Genomic DNA, 17,801 nt, shown 5'->3' with positions numbered 1-17,801 from the left:
TCATGAAAAGTTAAAACTGTTCTACAATTTGCTTACAAATTGGTGACCCTTGCTACATCCTTGTTTGTGAATTATTTAGCATTTCATGGAAGCTGCTTTTATACCCAATCACGGCACTCCAACTGTTTCCAATTAGCCTGCACACCTGTGGGATGTTCCAAATAAGTGTTTGATGAGCATTCCTAAACTTTATCAGTATTTATTGCCACCTTTCCCAACTTCCTTGTCACGTGTTGCTGGCATCAAATTCTAAAATTAATGATTATTTGCAAAAAAAAAATGTTTATCAGTTTGAACATCAAATATGTTGTCTTTGTAGCATATTCAACTGAATATGGGTTGAAAATGATTTGCAAATCATTGTATTCCGTTTTTATTTACATCCAACACAATTTCCCAACTCATATGGAAACGGGGTTTGTAGAATGTCATGCAAAAGTTGTTCTATTTCAGGAGTATCATTAAGACACAGAGATCATTAAGTGGTGAAGGTGGGTCCCAAAGGCAAACCAATTAAAAGCCTTAAGTCTGAGTGGTCTAAATTAGATTTAGGGCTTTATAAGTAAACATTGATTGATTGATAAGAAAGATAAGCACACAATAGATGCCAGTATGCATGTACAACTGCCCTGAAGTTTGAGGAAGTATAATTCAGGACACAATAATGTTGGTATAGCTTGGTTGGTAGAGTGGCCGTGCCAGCAACTTGAGGGTTGCAGGTTCGATTCCCGCTTCCGCCATCCTAGTCACTGCCTTTGTGTCCTTGGGCAAGACACTTTACCCACCTGCTTCCAGTGCCACCCACACTGGTTTGAATGTAACTTAGATATTGGGTTTCACTATGTAAAGCGCTTTGAGTCACTAGAGAAAAAGCGCTATATAAATATAATTCACAATTCACTTCACTTCACTTCACTTGAGCTCACCCACAAACTGACAAGCAACAATTTACTTCATCAGATTAATAACAATCTCAAACTTTGTGACAGCCTGGCACATCCACGTACTGCAACAATACACGTTCAACACTCCTTTGTCAGTCATTTCAACAGTTGGTAATATAATCACATTACAGTTCCACCGGAGAAAGGCCTGTTTATATAGACACTGCCTATGTATACTGGCACAGAACACTAGGGCTAATATCTCCGTGCGATTTAATTACGTGGGTGAGTGTGCGCGTGCGTGTGTTTGTGTGTGTGCACGCACCCTCGCATAAACAGCCCACAGATGGCGCTTGAAAGGAAGTTGCACAATCTCCACTATTGTGTAAGTTTTGTGCATATGAATTTAACTATGTTTAATGTGATGGGTGACACTTTTAGAGGCTGGCATAATCTCAAACAAGTTCGCCTGAGTGCACACACACACACACACACACACACACACACACACACACACACACACACACACACGCACTAACCTTTATCCAGTTATATTTATGAACTGTCCATGTTGAACAACATAAAGTGAGAAAATAAAAGAGAGGAAAAAAAATGTTTTTTTTTAGTCGTGTGTGTGTATGTGTACATGTATGGGTGTTTGTGTGGTTGGCTGGCAGGAAGGGAGTGGGTGGCAATGGCCGTTTGATACATGGCACCACTCTCTAAAGGCCCGGAGGGTGGGCTGCAGCTGTGGGTGAATGTGCAAAGACAGAGAGCGTGTCTGTCACGGTGTTGTGGGAGAGATTGGCAGAGGAGAGAATGCAAGGCTTCAAGACAAACCAGAGAAATGTGACAGTGTCCTTAGGATATGAAACCATTCAAAGTGAGAGCTATTTTTACCGCACCTACCTGTGTAAATAAAGGATGTACAGAACAATTGTGAACTAACCTGCCACTTTGAGGCCACTCAGAGGTGTGTGTGTGATGGGTGATGTGATGCCCACTGGTGGGTTTCTTCCTTTCTTTAACAAATTCCCGTGTCCAAGTGTTTGAGGTTTCCTCAGTTCACCCTTTCCTCCTTCAAGACTGTCAACTTGCAGCCTTGATTTTTTCCATTTGTTGGCTGATTCGGACTTGAGGCTTCCTGTATCGTAGGTGCTGCTGCCCAGACTCTTGCGGCTTGGTTTGGTATTGCTACTGTCCCACGAAAGTCCACTTTCCACCAGAGATCTTTTCTCAGCATCTGTCCGCATCTAGAAAAAAATTGGACATTGTATTTATTAACAGTAAGTAACAGTGCAGCAGATTTAAACATCCAGGGTTTCCCACACATTCATTGATTTGTGGCGGCCCGCCACGAAAGAATTACGGCCGCCACAAATAGATTTTTCATAAAAGCAATGGGACTCTGTCTGTGAATGGAGTTTGTAGTTACAACTAAGGTGCAGTAGGTGGCGGTAACCTACTATGCATTGTAACTCCGCCAATTGCACTTAATTCACCTGGTGGGTCAGAAGAAGAAGAAGAAGACTACGACGACGACGACGACAAAGTAAAGGAAAAACGGACCGACCGGATCAAAATACGAGGGTAAGACGTCTTGGCAAACAAGTTCAAAAGTGGTCCGAACCTGTGCAGTGTGCAGTTCCGACTCGGATTTTCTTAATTTTTTTTTTCGGGACAGGGGTGGACGCACGCAGTAACAGTCACCTGTTACCATACCGACGAGCTAACGTGTCCAGGTTATAACCCTGTTGTCAATAAACACACGTGGAGACGGTGCTTCAGATACTGCATTAATACTGAAAGCTAAATTGTGCACTGTCCACTGCAGCATGTGAATGGAATGAAAATAATAAAATCTGAGCCAACCAGCTGTTAAAATGTTGTCCAGGTTAAAGTTTTAGCCATTCAAGGCCCTTCATTTCAAGATTTCAACTGTGATCAGGCTTTAAACAGGTGGCTGACCTGTTCAGATGGGTGTAACTGCTACTGGTCAAAATATCAATCAATCAATCAATCAATGTTTACTTATATAGCCCTAAATCACTAGTGTCTCAAAGGGCTGCACAAACCACAACACAAACCACTACGACATTCTCGGTAAGCCCACATAAGGGCAAGGAAAACTCACACCCAGTGGGACGTCGGTGATAATGATGACTATGAGAACCTTGGAGAGGACGAAAGCAATGGATGTCGAGCGGGTCCAACATGACACTGTGAAAGTTCAATCCATAATGGATCCACACAGTCGCGAGAGTCCAGTCCAAAGCGGATCCAACACAGCAGCGAGAGTCCCGTTCACAGCGGAGCCAGCAGGAAAACATCCCAAGCGGAGGCGGATCAGCAGCGCAGAGATGTCCCCAGCTGATACACAGGCGAGCAGTACATGGCCACCGGATCGGACCGGACCCCCTCCACAAGGGAGAGTGGGACATAGGAGAAAAAGAAAAGAAACGGCGGATCAACTGGTCTTAAAAGGGAGTCTATTTAAAGGCTAGAGTATACTAATGAGTTTTAAGGTGAGACTTAAATGCTTCTACTGAGGTGGCATCTTGAACTTTAATCGCATTTAATTTTACATGTACGCAATGCCATTTAAATGTAATTATAGATAATAATAATAATAATAATAATAATAAATACTGTGTAGTGTTGTAAATAGTCAACGGGAAGGATTTTAGTAAGATATAAGCCATGAGCACTACACAGCTAGAAAAAAACCTAGGCAGGACAAGTAAAAATATTGGGGCAAGTAGATTTGAGAAGTCGGGCAAGTAAAAAAACAAAGGGTGCAAAGTCTGCTGGCAGTAGGAAAACTGATGGCAGTCTAAAGTTCAAGATTTTTGGAGTGGGCTTTAAGAGACATTTTAGCTTTTTTATTTTATAAGATTATATATTTTTTGTAAGAACCACAATCAATAAATATATTTAAGTGAATAACTAATTGTTCAAATCTGTATGTAAATATGTACATAAAGTGTTGTGATTATATTCCAACTCCGCGTTCTTCTTGGTCATCGCCGCCGCCGCTGCCACCACAAGCGCTGCCACCACAAGCGCTGCCACCACAGCCGCCCCCCCCAAATAAATCAAAAGGTTGAAAATATTACAGAATTTGTTTTGCTTTAATGCGAGAGTTGTAATTAAATACATAATAAATGTTGAACTCAAATTCCCACTCAAATTTCGCAGTTTAAGAAGACACTAGACAATTAGAGTATAACAATATTTGCTCATGTATTTAAAGGTGCTGTTTGCAACTTCATCACAGAAACATTTTTAAAGTAAAAAATATAACAAGAAAGCCATTATGTTACCATTAGGGGTTTAACAGAACACATTTGTTTGACAGGTATCCATATTTTTCACAATTACTAAGTTTATGTAATGAAATTGCGAATTAAATGATCCCCCACCAGGTCTCGTCGCCACGCCTACACAGGGAGCACGTGCACACATGCATGAGCAACAAACAATTTGCAGTTATGTTATAGTAGAATATCAATCAATCAATCAATGTTTATTTATATAGCCCTAAATCACAAATGTCTCAAAGGGCTGCACGAGCCACAACAACATCCCCGGTTCAGAGCTCACAAAAGGGCAAAGAAAAACTCACAAACCAGTGGGATGTCAATGTGAATGACTATGAGAAACCTTGGAGAGGACCACAGATGTGGGCAACCCCCCCCTGGGGGAGACCTGATGCAATGGACGTCGAGTGGATCTAACATAATAGTGTTAAAGTCCAGTCCATAGTGGATCTAACATAATAGTGAAAGTCCAGTCCATAGTGAGTCCAACATAATAGTGAGAGTCCAGTCCATAGTGGATCTAACATAATAGTGTGAGTCCAGTCCATAGTGAGTCCAACATAATAGTGTGAGTCCAGTCCATAGTGAGTCCAACATAATAGTGAGAGTACAGTCCATAGTGGATCTATCCTAATAGTGAGACAGTCCAGTCCATAGTGTATCTCACATAATAGTGTGAGAGTCCAGTCCATAGTGAATCTAACATAATAGTGTGAGAGTCCAGTCTATAGTGAGTCCAACATAATAATGAGAGTCCAGTCCATAGTGGATCTAACATAATAGTGAGACAGTCCAGTCCATAGTGGATCTAACATAATCAATCAATCAATCAATGTTTATTTATATAGCCCCAAATCACAAATGTCTCAAAGGACTGCACAAATATATATATTCAATGATAGCTAACACAATCTATCCGAATTGTTATTTTTAGCTAACAACAGCTGAAGCTAGTGTGCATGCATGTGTTATGTACGTACGTAAATACGTACGAGAAGCCGTGAGAAAGAGGGATGTACTTCGCAAAATACATTGGAAAGTTAGCTCTCTCTCGGCATCAGTGTAAATACTGCAAACATCCATCCATCCATTTTTCTACCGCTTATTCCCTTCGGGGTCGCTGGTGTCTATGTCAGCTACAATCGGGCGAAGGCGGCGTAAACCCTGGACAAGTCGCCACCTCATCGCAGATAATGCAAACAGCCTCTTTAATATGCTATGACCTAAAATTTCAAAAATACTGTGAAAGTATTCAGAATTGCTTTGAAATTTAAATTATATTATATTGGCTATTTGCTTTCCTTAACAAAATTATATTTTTTATAAATATCTCACAACTTTACTGTGGATGCATTTTCAAAATACAGTGAACCCTGACTTACGAAACCCTCATTGTAAGAACTTTTCAATTTAAAGAAACACGGCGAATAGAAATATGCTGTGGTGTATGAAACTGTACTTTCATCCACCCATTGTGTGCCTCACAGCACAGCCATTTTGTGCCCGACAGCACAGCCATTGTGGACGGGCTAATGGAGCTGCTTTCAGCAACTGTGCTCACTGCTACTTTCAGTGATTTGCATGTGTTTTTTAGTCTTGGTATTTGATGAGTCCAAAAAAAGCAATGAAAAAGTGATGTGTGGTTTGAAAGATTCAGGAAGTATCCACAGCGTTGTTGACACTTCCACCTACCTCTCCTCATCCCTTTTGCTGCGCGCCAAAAAGAGTAACCCACAAGGTAAAGTGGATTTTAATTATTATTCCTAATCATTAGAGTGACCTGGCTGTCCGATTTAAATATTTTTTTTACTTCAGGAAATTTTAATTAAAATCCTTTGACTGTGTTGAACTCAAAATCTGAAACTGTGAATGCACCACAGGGCTAATGACAGTGTGTGCGTGTTAGCGGGGTGATTGAAAAAGAGGACAGTCCAGCTAGTTATTGTTGTTTTGGCTTTTTAATAAAGACATAGTTGATCCATCACACCCTTGCTATGTTTATTTTATATACAGAACTGTATAGCAATTCATATTGATTTCAAAGTGTACAAACTTTTATTAAAATATGGTCTTTTGTCGAGGCTGAAAGCCATTGTTCATACTTACATTTTTTTTTTCTTTGTCATGAAAAAGGGACGTTTTTGTCATGAAAAAGGGAGGTTTTTGTGGTTGGTGCACTAATTGCAAGTGTATATTGTGTTTTTTATGTTGATTTAAAAAAATAATAATAATTAAAAAAATATATTTTTTTTATTTATTTAGTTGTTTTTTTTAAAAATGAAAAAAAAATTCTTCTGCGGCCCGGTGGTTGGGGACCACTCCTGTAAACCACTTTTTTCTCTCTGAATGTTTTAGCATGATGAAATTGCCCTCATGGGAGAAGCTGACAAACTTCGAGTCAGAGGTCCAGAGTTCAGACGCAAGAAAATGCATGTTGCAAGAAGTTTTCTCACATGAGACATACTGTATGTTAATAATACACTTCTATGTAAAAAACCTACTTAATTTAAAAAAATAAACACCAAAAAATATGAATATGTTTTAATAAGCCACGTAAGTAATCCAGCAGGTATACAGTTATGAAATAATATTTCTGAATAGACATAATGTGTAATATTTTAGTTTTTGACCGTCCAAATATGTTGACAAGCATACATTGAACCGAGTTGGAGTTCAATCGCTTCCTTTCTCACAGCCATTTCTGCGTAACTGCCAGTTTGCACATATTATTCAGACGCGTTAAATAAAGACGCAAAATAGCCCTCGCAGTTGATTTTACTCATAATAGATCACATTGCGTGTGCTAAGAATTTATAACTGCATTTTATTCCCTCCCATATATATATACATAAATAAATAAATATATATATATATATATATATATATATATATATATATATATATATATATATATATATATATATATATATATATATATATATATATATATATATATATTTATAAATATATATATATACATAAATATATATATATATATATATATATATATATATGGGCTTCACGGTGGAAGAGGGGTTAGTGCGTCTGCCTCACAATACGGAGGTCCTGCAGTCCTGGGTTCAAATCCAGGCTCGGGATCTCTCTGTGTGGAGTTTGCATGTTCTCCCCGTGAATGCGTGGGTTCCCTCCGGGTACTCCGGCTTCCTCCCACCTCCAAAGACATGCACCTGGGGATAGGTTGATTGGCAACACTAAATTGGCCCTAGTGTGTGAATGTGAGTGTGAATGTTGTCTGTCTATCTGTGTTGGCCCTGCGATGAGGTGGCGACTTGTCCAGGGTGTACCCCGCCTTCCGCCCGATTGTAGCTGAGATAGGCGCCAGCGCCCCCCGCGACCCCGAAAGGTAATAAGCGGTAGAAAATGGATGGATGTATATATATATATATATATATATATATATATATATATATATATACATATATATCCATCCATTTTTTACCGCTTATTCCCTTTTGGGTCACGGGGGGCACTGGTGCCTATCTCAGCTACAATCGTGCGGAAGGCGGGGTACATCCTGGACAAGTCGCCACCTCATCGCAGGGCCAACACAGATAGACAGACAGACAGACAGACAACATTCACACACTAGGGCCAATTTAGTGTTGCCAATGAACCTATCCCCAGGGGCATGTCTTTGGAAGTGGGAGGATATATATATATATACATATATATATACATATATATATATATATATATATATATATATATATATATATATATATATATATATATATATATATATATATATATATATGTATATATGTGTGTGTTTGGAAGTGGGAGGATATATATATATATATATATATATATATATATATATATATATATGTATATATACACATGTTAAATGGATTGTGCTCCTTATTCTGCTCACGTTAAACCCCCATGCACAAATTTAATAGATCAGCTTTATGTGTGTTATCAAGTTTTAATACATGCAAATCTTTAATAGATTAGGCCGTAAATGTGGACTGTATGTACTGTAAGAAATGTGTGCATTATTTTGAAAAGCATCTGGTATCTCATTATTATGACCAGAAAAAGCCCAACTCTAAGCATTATCTCTTCAAACTGTAAGTATGTCAGACAAAGCCCAACAGTCAGGGAGGACAGCTGCCTGTTGATACTGGAGCAAGTCTGACATAAAAAGTTCTGCCAGACAAAAAACCGCAAACCAATCACAATAAACATCTCAGAGAATCCTCCTGAACAGTTCTTGGGACAACAACCTCAGGCGACTACAGCGCCTAAAGGCAGCGTGTGTCAGTTACGACAGAAGCTTGGAAGTGCTGGTTTAACAACTCCAGCGGCAGTTAGAATAACATTAAAAATGGTAGAACTGTTGAGTTTAAGGCTAGTTTGACCACCAGTAAGCTGTGTTGACATGGCAGATATAACCTTATTTGCAGTGTGGAATGATACATGCTGCATCCGAAGCTGTGAGGCAGTTCAAGCAGTTGGACATTGCAGCTCTCACGTGCACTCAGGCCGGATTCTTTTTTTATTAAAAACTAACAGACCCCATATTGAGGAAGAATGCACACACATTTCCACATAGAGATAAGCAAACCTACCTTTTCTATGTCAATAGAACCCCTGTCATTTTTACAAATTTCATTAACTAATTTCCCTCCACCTGTGTCCCACTTTCTCTCATTCGCCTCTCTTTTTCCATCAGCTTATCCTGTCGGACATATTGTCCAATATAATGGATGATGACTATACGTTCAGTTAACGGTTAAGAACGAGAGACAGAAACAAAGACATGGCCTGTGGAAACAAATAGGAACCACTCCAGAGAAGCATCAGCTGAGCTGAGAGTACAGGCAGACATACAGTATTTATGAAACAGACAATGATGATGTGATGGTTGGTTGTCATGGTAATGGTGCCATAGGGGGTAATGGTTGTCATGACTCTAGCAACAAGGCGTGGAAAGAGACGCCCCGAAGCTTCTGGCTCACTGGACTGCAGATGGCCCAGTGCATGTGTGCGAGTCCTAAACCTGTCCTTCATGTAGCAGACAAGACAAAGACCCATACTCTCAGCATCACTGCGGTACTGTTGCTATGGTTACACCAATTGCCGCTCTCCGAATGCTCACTGTATCCTCTTTTAAATCCCTCTGCAGTTCTTACATCAACCACACTATGGAGGCGTGACCTATATCCCAAATAGCAGAAATATACAGCTACAGATGGATTCCAAAGGACACATTAAAAGCCTACTGAAACCCACTACTACCCACCACGCAGTCTGATAGTTTATACATCAATGATGGAATATTAACATTGCAACACATGCACAAAACGGCTTTTTTATTTTATTAAATTACAATTTTAAATTTCCCGGGAGTTTCGTCTTGAAAACGTCGTGTAATGATGACGTGTACGCAGGACGTCACGCGTTTTTAGGATTTATGAGCACTACGCACACACACAGGTAAAAGTCGTCTGCTTTGACGGCATAATTACACAGTACTTTGGACATCTGTGTTGCTGAATCTTTTGCAATTTGTTCAATTAATATTGGAGAAGTCACAGTAGAAAGATGGAGTTGGGAAGTTTTAGCCTTTAGCCACACAAACACATGGTGATTCCTTGTTTAAAATTCCTGGAGCTGAAACTTTACTATGGATCAGAGCGCGGTCAAGCAGACATGAATCCCAACCGAATGTCAACCAGCAGGTTTCGGTGACAAAATTGTGGTTAAAAAGTCGCCACTTACCGGATATCAGCTGAGCTTGTGTCGTCCGTACAGCTGCCGTCGACACCAGTGAGACATGGCGTCAAGACACCCGTGGACAAACCCCTCCGACTATTAGGTAATATTAAACTCACTAAAACACTAGCAACACAATAGAAAGATAAGGGATTTCCCAGAATATCCTAGTAAATGTGTTTAAAGACATCGGAATCCTTCTCAATGCTATCGCGTTTTTTTTTTTAACTCGTTTTTTTTTGGTTGTTTTTTTTCCTAGTCCGTCGCTATCAATATCCTCAAACACAAATCTTTCATCCTTGCTCAAATTAATGGGGAAATTGTCGTTTTCTCGGTCCGAATAACTGTTTTTGTTGGAGGCTCCCATTAAAATCAATGTGAATATGTGAGGAGCCCCCACACTTGCGACGTCATCGTCTGCGACTTCCGGTAAAGGCGAGGCTTTTTCAGGAAGTACCAAAAGTGGCGAACTTTATCGTTGATTTTCTCTACTAAATCCTTTCAGCAAAAATATAGCAATATCGCGAAATGATCAAGTATGACACATAGAATGGACCTACTATCCCCGTTTAAATAAGAAAATCTCATTTCAGTAGGCCTTTAAGTCCCATCAGATCCATAGTGCAAGTTGTGCACTCTAGAGTGGATGCTCACTGACCAAAACAATAGATATGCCTATATAGTTAGAGCAGTGGTTCTCAACCTTTTTTCAGTGATGTACCCCCTGTGAACATGTTTTTAATTCAAGTACCTCTTAATCAGAGCAAAGCATTTTTGGTTGAAAAAAAAAAAGAGATAAGTAAAATACAGCACTATGTCATCAGTTTCTGATTTATTAAATTATATAACAGTGCAAAAATATTGCTCATTTGTAGTGGTCCTTCTTGAACTATTTGGAAATAAAAGATATAAAAACACTGCGATGAGGTGGCCGCCTTCCGCCCAATTGTAGCTGAGATAGGCACCAGCGCCCCCCGCGACCCAGAAGGGAATAAGCGGTAGAAATGGATGGTTGGATATAAAAAAAACAAAAAACTTGTTGAAAAAAAAACAAGTGATTCAATTATAAATAAAGATTTCTACACATTGAAGTAATCATCAACTTAAAGTGCCCTCTTTGGGGATTGTAATAAAGATCCATCTGGATTCATCAACTTAAATATAAACATTTCACAAAAAATAAAATCTTTAACATCAATATTTATGGAACATGTCCACAAAAAAATCTATCTGTCAACACTGAATATTGCATTTCTTTTCACAGTTTATGAACTCACATTCATATTTTGTTGAAGTATTATTCAATGAATATATTTATAAAGGATTTTTGAATTGTTGCTATTTTTTAGAATATTTTTAAAAAATCTCACCTACCCCTTGGCATACCTTTAAGTACCCCCAGGGGTACGTGAACCCCCGTTTGAGAACCACTGAGTTAGAGTATATTCTTAGATACTGTTAAATTAGGACAGTGTGAATCAAACCTGAGCATATCAATGTGCTCTGCATGTACAAATCATTGTTTATCTGGGCAAATATCACAATTAAAGTGTGCCATGAGCAGCTTCTAAACATCATAGAATGCAATACTATTAAACTTAATACTAATCTGGCCGACAAAAATATTTAAGGAAAAAGCCAGCTTTCCTAGATATGCTGTATGGTGCACTTTATCACCAAGAATAATAATATGGGTGTGTGCACATACAGAATACCTAATGAGGCATTGTCTCTGTGGTCTACAACCTGCTGCCCGTGTATTAGAAAAATGATATCCAGTATGCACGCGTAGAGTATGTCGCATTAATTTGTACACATTTGCATCCGTATACTGTATGTTGTGTGAGCATGCTGCTTACCACAATGGCTGAATTCCTGCGAGAGCCGACGGGAGTGGAAGGAAGCGAGTTGAGGGTGGGGCTCGTGATGAACTCTTCAGAGCTCAGGTTGTCAGAGCCGTCACTGAGGCCGCTGCTGATGGAGCTGCTCTCGTCCCAGCTACAACAAAAAAATAAGAGAGAAATGCAGATGATGACACTAAGAAATGAGTGATTGATTAGTATCTACGCCAGGAAGGCAGTTTTCAGTCACATGGCTTTTGTTTTTTTGGCTGTAATTTATTCAGTTCAGTTCACCAATTTATTTTGAACACAAAAAACTGTATACACAATAAAAAAAAATCCGAATACATTATCTTCATCTTAAAAAAACAACAACAATAGTAATATTAACAAATTTTAAAATAAATAAGCTGTGTGTCCGAAAAGGAGAAGCAAATATTATATTGTCCCTAATCTTACTCTGAATCAGCAATACAATACAAAATCACCTCACACTTGACATTATTAAGTATATTAACAGGATCCATATCATATTTAATTACACTCACACGTACTCACAATAATAAACCCGCTCATCATTTCATCAAATGTAGTTTGCATAAATACATTACACCAGGGGTCACCAACGCGGTGCCCGCGGGCACCAGGTAGCCCGTAAGGACCAGATGAGTAGCCCGCTGGCCTGTTCTAAAAATAACTCAAACAGCAGCACTTACCAGTGAGCTGCCTCTATTTTTTAAATTGTATTTATTTACTATCAAGCAGGTCTCGCTTTGCTCGACATTTTTAATTCTAAGAGAGACAAAACTCAAATAGAATTTGAAAATCCAAGAAAATATTTTAAAGACTTTGTTTTCACTTGTTTGAATAAATTAATGTATTATTTTACTTTGCTTCTTATAATTTTCAGAAAGACAATAATAGTGAAATCAAAATGATTTTGGGATTTTTTAACACATATACCTTTTTACCTTTTAAATTCCTTCCTCTTCTTTACTGACAATTTAAATCAATGTTCCAGTATTTTGTTATTGTAAAGAATAATAAATACATTTTGATTTAATTCTTAATTTTAGCTTCTGTTTTTTCGACGAAGAATATTTGTGAAATAGTTCTTCAAACTTATTATGATTAAAATTCCCCCCCAAAATATTCTGGCAAATCTAGAAATTCTGTAGAATCAAATGTAAATCTTATTTCAAAGTCTTTTGGATTTCTTTTAAAATGTTTGTTCTGGAAAATCTAGAAGAAATAATTATTTTTGTTTGTTACAAATATAGCTTGGTCCAATTTGTTATGTATTTTAACAAAGCGCAGATTGGATTTTAACCTATTTAAAACATGTAATCAAAATTCTAAAATTAATCTTAATGAGAAAAAATTACTAATGATGTTCCATAAATTCTTCTTTTAATTTTTTCAAAAAGATTCGAATTAGCTAGTTTTTCTCCATTTTTTTCGGTTGAATTTAGAATTTTAAAGAGTCGAAATTGAAGATAAACTATGTTTAAAAATTTAATTTTCATTTTTTTTCGTGTTTTTCCTATTTTAAACCGTTTTTTTAAAAGTGTTTTTTTCATCTTTGAATTTCTACAAAAAACCTTCCGTAAAAGGAAAAAAAATGTATGACGGAATGACAGACAGAAATACTCATTTTTTTATATACATATATAGATTTATTTACTTTAGGTAAATTAAGCAAATTGGCTATTTCTGGCAGTTTATTTAAGTGTGTATCAAACTGGTAGCCCTTCGCATTAATCAGTACCCAAGAAGTAGCTCTTGGTTTCAAAAAGGTTGGGGACCCCTGCATTACACCATTAAGATATTTTATGATTCCTCCTCTTTGTTGTACATTTGAACACAATTTTTTTTAAATATCTTCTTAATTTAAATTATGTTACTGCTTTGTTTGGTTTCCTCGTCCAATTAATTCCACTGACTCACCCCACAAGCAGATATGCACACACTTTTAAGAGTTGTGGTAATACAAATGTACAAAGTTGCTTGAAATGAAATGTATTACGTTTTCTGCTTGTAGAATCTTCCTACATTGTATCCAGAATTTATTCAACATCAGGAATAAGCGGTAGAAAATGGATGGATGGATGGATCATAATAAAACCTACTTTTTGGTGCAATTAAATTTCTAATCGCATACTTTTTGTTCACTCATTGATTTCATAGATAACAACATAAGTTCAGGGCTTCGAAGGTGGCAGAGGGGTTAGTGCATCTGCCTCACAATGCGAAGGTCCTGCAGTCCTGGGTTCAAATCCAGGCTCGGGATCTTTCTGTGTGGAGTTTGCATGTTCTCCCCGTGAATGCGTGGGTTCCCTCCGGGTACTCCGGCTTCCTCCCACCTCCAAAGACTTGCACCTGGGGATAGGTTGATTGGCAACACTAAATTGGCCCTAGTGTGTGAACGTGAGTGTGAATGTTGTCTGTCTATCTGTGTTGGCCCTGCGTTGAGGTGGCGACTTGTCCAGGGTGTACCCCGCCTTCCGCCCGATTGTAACTAAGATAGGCGCCAGCGCCCCCCGCGACCCCAAAAGGGAATAAGCGGTAGAAAATGGATGGATGGATGGAACATAAGTTGAAGTTGTTGAAGTATCATCTCTGAGTATTTTATCAAGCAGGCTGAATCAAAGCTACACAAGCTCTTGTTACAACATCACTCGCCTTATTTGGCTCAATGCCTTCCATATTCGTCTTTTTGATGAAAAATTCAAAGACATTGTTGCTTACTGCTCTACATACAAAGACGCACTTTCCTCCTGCTTGTACGGCAGACGCTCTCAAAATAATCTCAGCCCACGCGCACAAAAATGGCCCTAAAGAATATATACACGGGCACTGAGTATACACATTAAAGGAACCCACAATTACAGGCAGCAGGTGTATCTTTGCAACAACTGTCCTCTCTCAAACCAAGTAAAATATATATTTTGCATTAACATGTTGACTGGTCAAATCTCAATTTAAACAAAACGTGGGGATCTCTGTATGCTTTATATAAATACAGTGGGTCACGTTGCAGAAGTGAGAGGTTAGGATGTGCCTTTCGTTGGATCATTAGGTCAGACTGCTCTTATATTGTAAAGAGAGGGGGTGCCCTATTGAGGTCATATCTATACTGTAGTTCGGGGAGGATGGAGGGGAGCGGAGGTCCTTCCGGTTGGGTGCTTGAATGGGTCACCCTGTAGCCTGGGGGACTTGACGACAGCCGTTGGGGGGTAGAGAGCCAGGGCCTGTCCTGTCTAGCCCGTGACTATCTTCAATACGAAAAGAACAGACAATAGTTCGCATCTCGCATTTCCAATATGTTGTAAGAGCATTAATGAGAGATACATCGCTGACTCACTGTTAGTGTATATGCTGAATTGTGCTTTGATCTTACATTGCACTACTAACTGATTACAACTAGATGATTAGACCACCTTAATGCCCCGCCTGAGCAGCTTTCAGCACATTAGGGGGAATTGTGCACGGTATTGTAACAATAAGCCGTGATGTATGTTCAGTGTTACTAGGGGTGTGGGAAAAAATCGATTCAAATACGAATAGTTTACGTTGTGCGATTCAGAATCGATTCTCATTTTTAAAAAAATCTATTTTTATTTGTTTTAATCAATCCAACAAACCACTACACAGCAATATCATAACAATCCAATTCCAAAACCAAACCTGACCCAGCAACACTCAGAACTGCAATAAACAGAGCAATTGAGAGGAGACACAAACACGACACAGAACAAACCAAAAGTAATGAAACAAAAATGAATATTATCAACAACAGTATTAATATTAGATATAATTTCAGCATAGCAGTGATTAAAAATCCCTCACTGACATTATCATTAGACCTTTATAAAAATAATAAAAAATAACAATAGTGTCACAGTGGCTTACACTTGCATCGCATCGCATAAGCTTCACAACACAATGTGTCCAATATTTTCACAAAGATAAAATAAGTCATATTTTTGGTTCGTTTAATTGTTCAAACAAATTTACATTATTGCAATCAGTTGATAACACTTGTCCTTTACAATTATAAAAGTTTGACATGCTATTCTGCTAGCATGTCAGCAGATTGGGGTAGATCCTGCTGAAATCCTATGTATTGAATGAATACAGAATTGTTTTGAATCGGAAAAATATCGTTTTTGAATCGAATCGAATCGAAAAAAATCGATATATTATCGAATCGTGACCCCAAGAATCGATATTGAATCGAGTCGTGGGACACCCAAAGATCCACAGCCCTAAGTGTTACCATTATCTTATTGGCATTTCAGTTCAATTCAGTTTTGGGCTGGGCGATATGGCCTTTTTTTAATATCTCGATATTTTTAAGCCATATCGCCATACATGATATATATCTCAATATTTTGCCTTAGCCTTGAATTAACACTTGATATATATAATCACAGCTGTATGATAATTCTATGTGTCTACATTAAAACATTGTTGTTCATACTGCATTAATATATGCTACTTTTAAACTTTCATGCAGAGAAGGAAATCACAACTAAGTCAATTGACCAAAACTGTATTTACTAAACAGTTGTTAGCAGATGACTTTTCAAATGATGCTACATATTAGCAGTATTGCTACTTTTGGTAGCAACGCTTGTGCCCCACACATGACAAATTAAAGTTGTCTATTCGACATATTCCCGCTTGAAGCCGAACCACCGGCAGACGATGGACCCCGTGCTGTTTTTTTGGGGAATTAATTCTTCCTTCATTTGTTACCATCTTCTTTCTCTCGTATTACCACTTGCACGGCTCCACTAGCATCACAGCTAACGTTACCCATGCTGCTACCTCTCTGCCCTGCGAGGGCGTATACGTATGTGACGTATGACGTGACCTTATGTGACGTATGTAAGAAGGTGCGCTTAAACTCTGTGAGAAAGACACACAAGAAGGAGTGGGAAGAGTCTGTAGTGTAGTACCCGCAGCTAACAGCAACTGCGTGAGAATGTATACGATATATTACGATATAGTAATTTTCTATATCACACAGAGACAAACCCACGATATATGGCGTATATCGATATATCGCCCAGCCTTAGTTCAGTGTTTGTAGTAAATACAAGCCTTCATGCGACAACAACCTTGTAAAAACACTGCACAACAAAACACCAACAAAATGCATGGCAGGCTAGTAGGAGTGTAACGAGTACTTTTAACAACGATTCCATTCCATTCAGAATTTGTGGCTGCTGATACAATTTTTTTTTTAGAAAATTATTTAGTGAGTTGAAATCGATTCAGTAACTTTTTGGCTAAAAAAAAATAAAAAAATCAAGCATTACGACTGTTTGATAAAAGCTGAATACTGGACACAGCAAGAGAAGTTTCCTATATTCCTGTTATTTCTTGTTAGGTAATCACGTACAAATCAATGATGGCTACTAACAAGCCAGTAAACATCAATTAATAGCCAATGCATTCACATCATATTTTAATTAAAAAATAAATACTAAATAAAAATCACTTTAGGTTAAATTAAAGAAAGAAAACCTTTTCTGCTCTCACTTTTAACATTGAAGAAATGTTCAATAAAAGTACATTAACCAACATTTTAATAGTATATTTACCTGCTACTTCTGCTTTTGTTTTTCAACATAAAATAGTACAATATTAATACAAAAAATAAAGTGCTACCAACTTCTCTTCAGGTTGAATTAACAGTAGACTTACCTGCTACTTTAATTGGAGTTTTTTTTCATATAGAACTAACACAGATACAAAATAAATTAGCATATAAAATTAAACCCAACCAAATCTCTGCAGGTTAAATGAGCAGTGGTTGGACTTCTTACAACTCTCATTTTAATAGCTGCGATAGCAGACAGAAAAATCTCAACAAACGCCACAATACAATAACATAACATAAAATCACATAACACAAGAACGACAATGCGAAGACGGAAGGGAAGTGACGGCAAACAAGTTTGGGCAACTCATCGACTTCCTAAGACGGAAAGTTGAAAACAGTT

The 17,801-nt window shown here is 38.1% G+C and overlaps 1 protein-coding gene across 6 annotated transcripts in view; it reads right to left on the bottom strand.

Moving 5' to 3' along the window:
- LOC133555074 (neuron navigator 1-like) overlaps positions 1-17,801 on the bottom strand; it is a 190,775-nt gene that overhangs the window by 32,274 nt on the left and 140,700 nt on the right. For all 6 annotated transcript variants that reach the window (XM_061904528.1, XM_061904529.1, XM_061904530.1 and 3 more), the window contains 2 exons: positions 11,806-11,944; positions 1,834-2,137 (listed from right to left, as the gene is read on the bottom strand). In XM_061904528.1, the coding sequence (XP_061760512.1) occupies positions 1,834-2,137; positions 11,806-11,944 (443 nt within the window). The remainder of the gene's footprint in view (positions 1-1,833; positions 2,138-11,805; positions 11,945-17,801) is intronic.

This window comes from Nerophis ophidion, linkage group LG06 (assembly GCF_033978795.1).
Source record: "Nerophis ophidion isolate RoL-2023_Sa linkage group LG06, RoL_Noph_v1.0, whole genome shotgun sequence".
Taxonomy (NCBI): domain Eukaryota; kingdom Metazoa; phylum Chordata; class Actinopteri; order Syngnathiformes; family Syngnathidae; genus Nerophis; species Nerophis ophidion.
The sequence above is the reverse complement of the archived record's forward strand: the minus strand, read 5'-3'. Positions and strand labels throughout refer to the sequence as shown.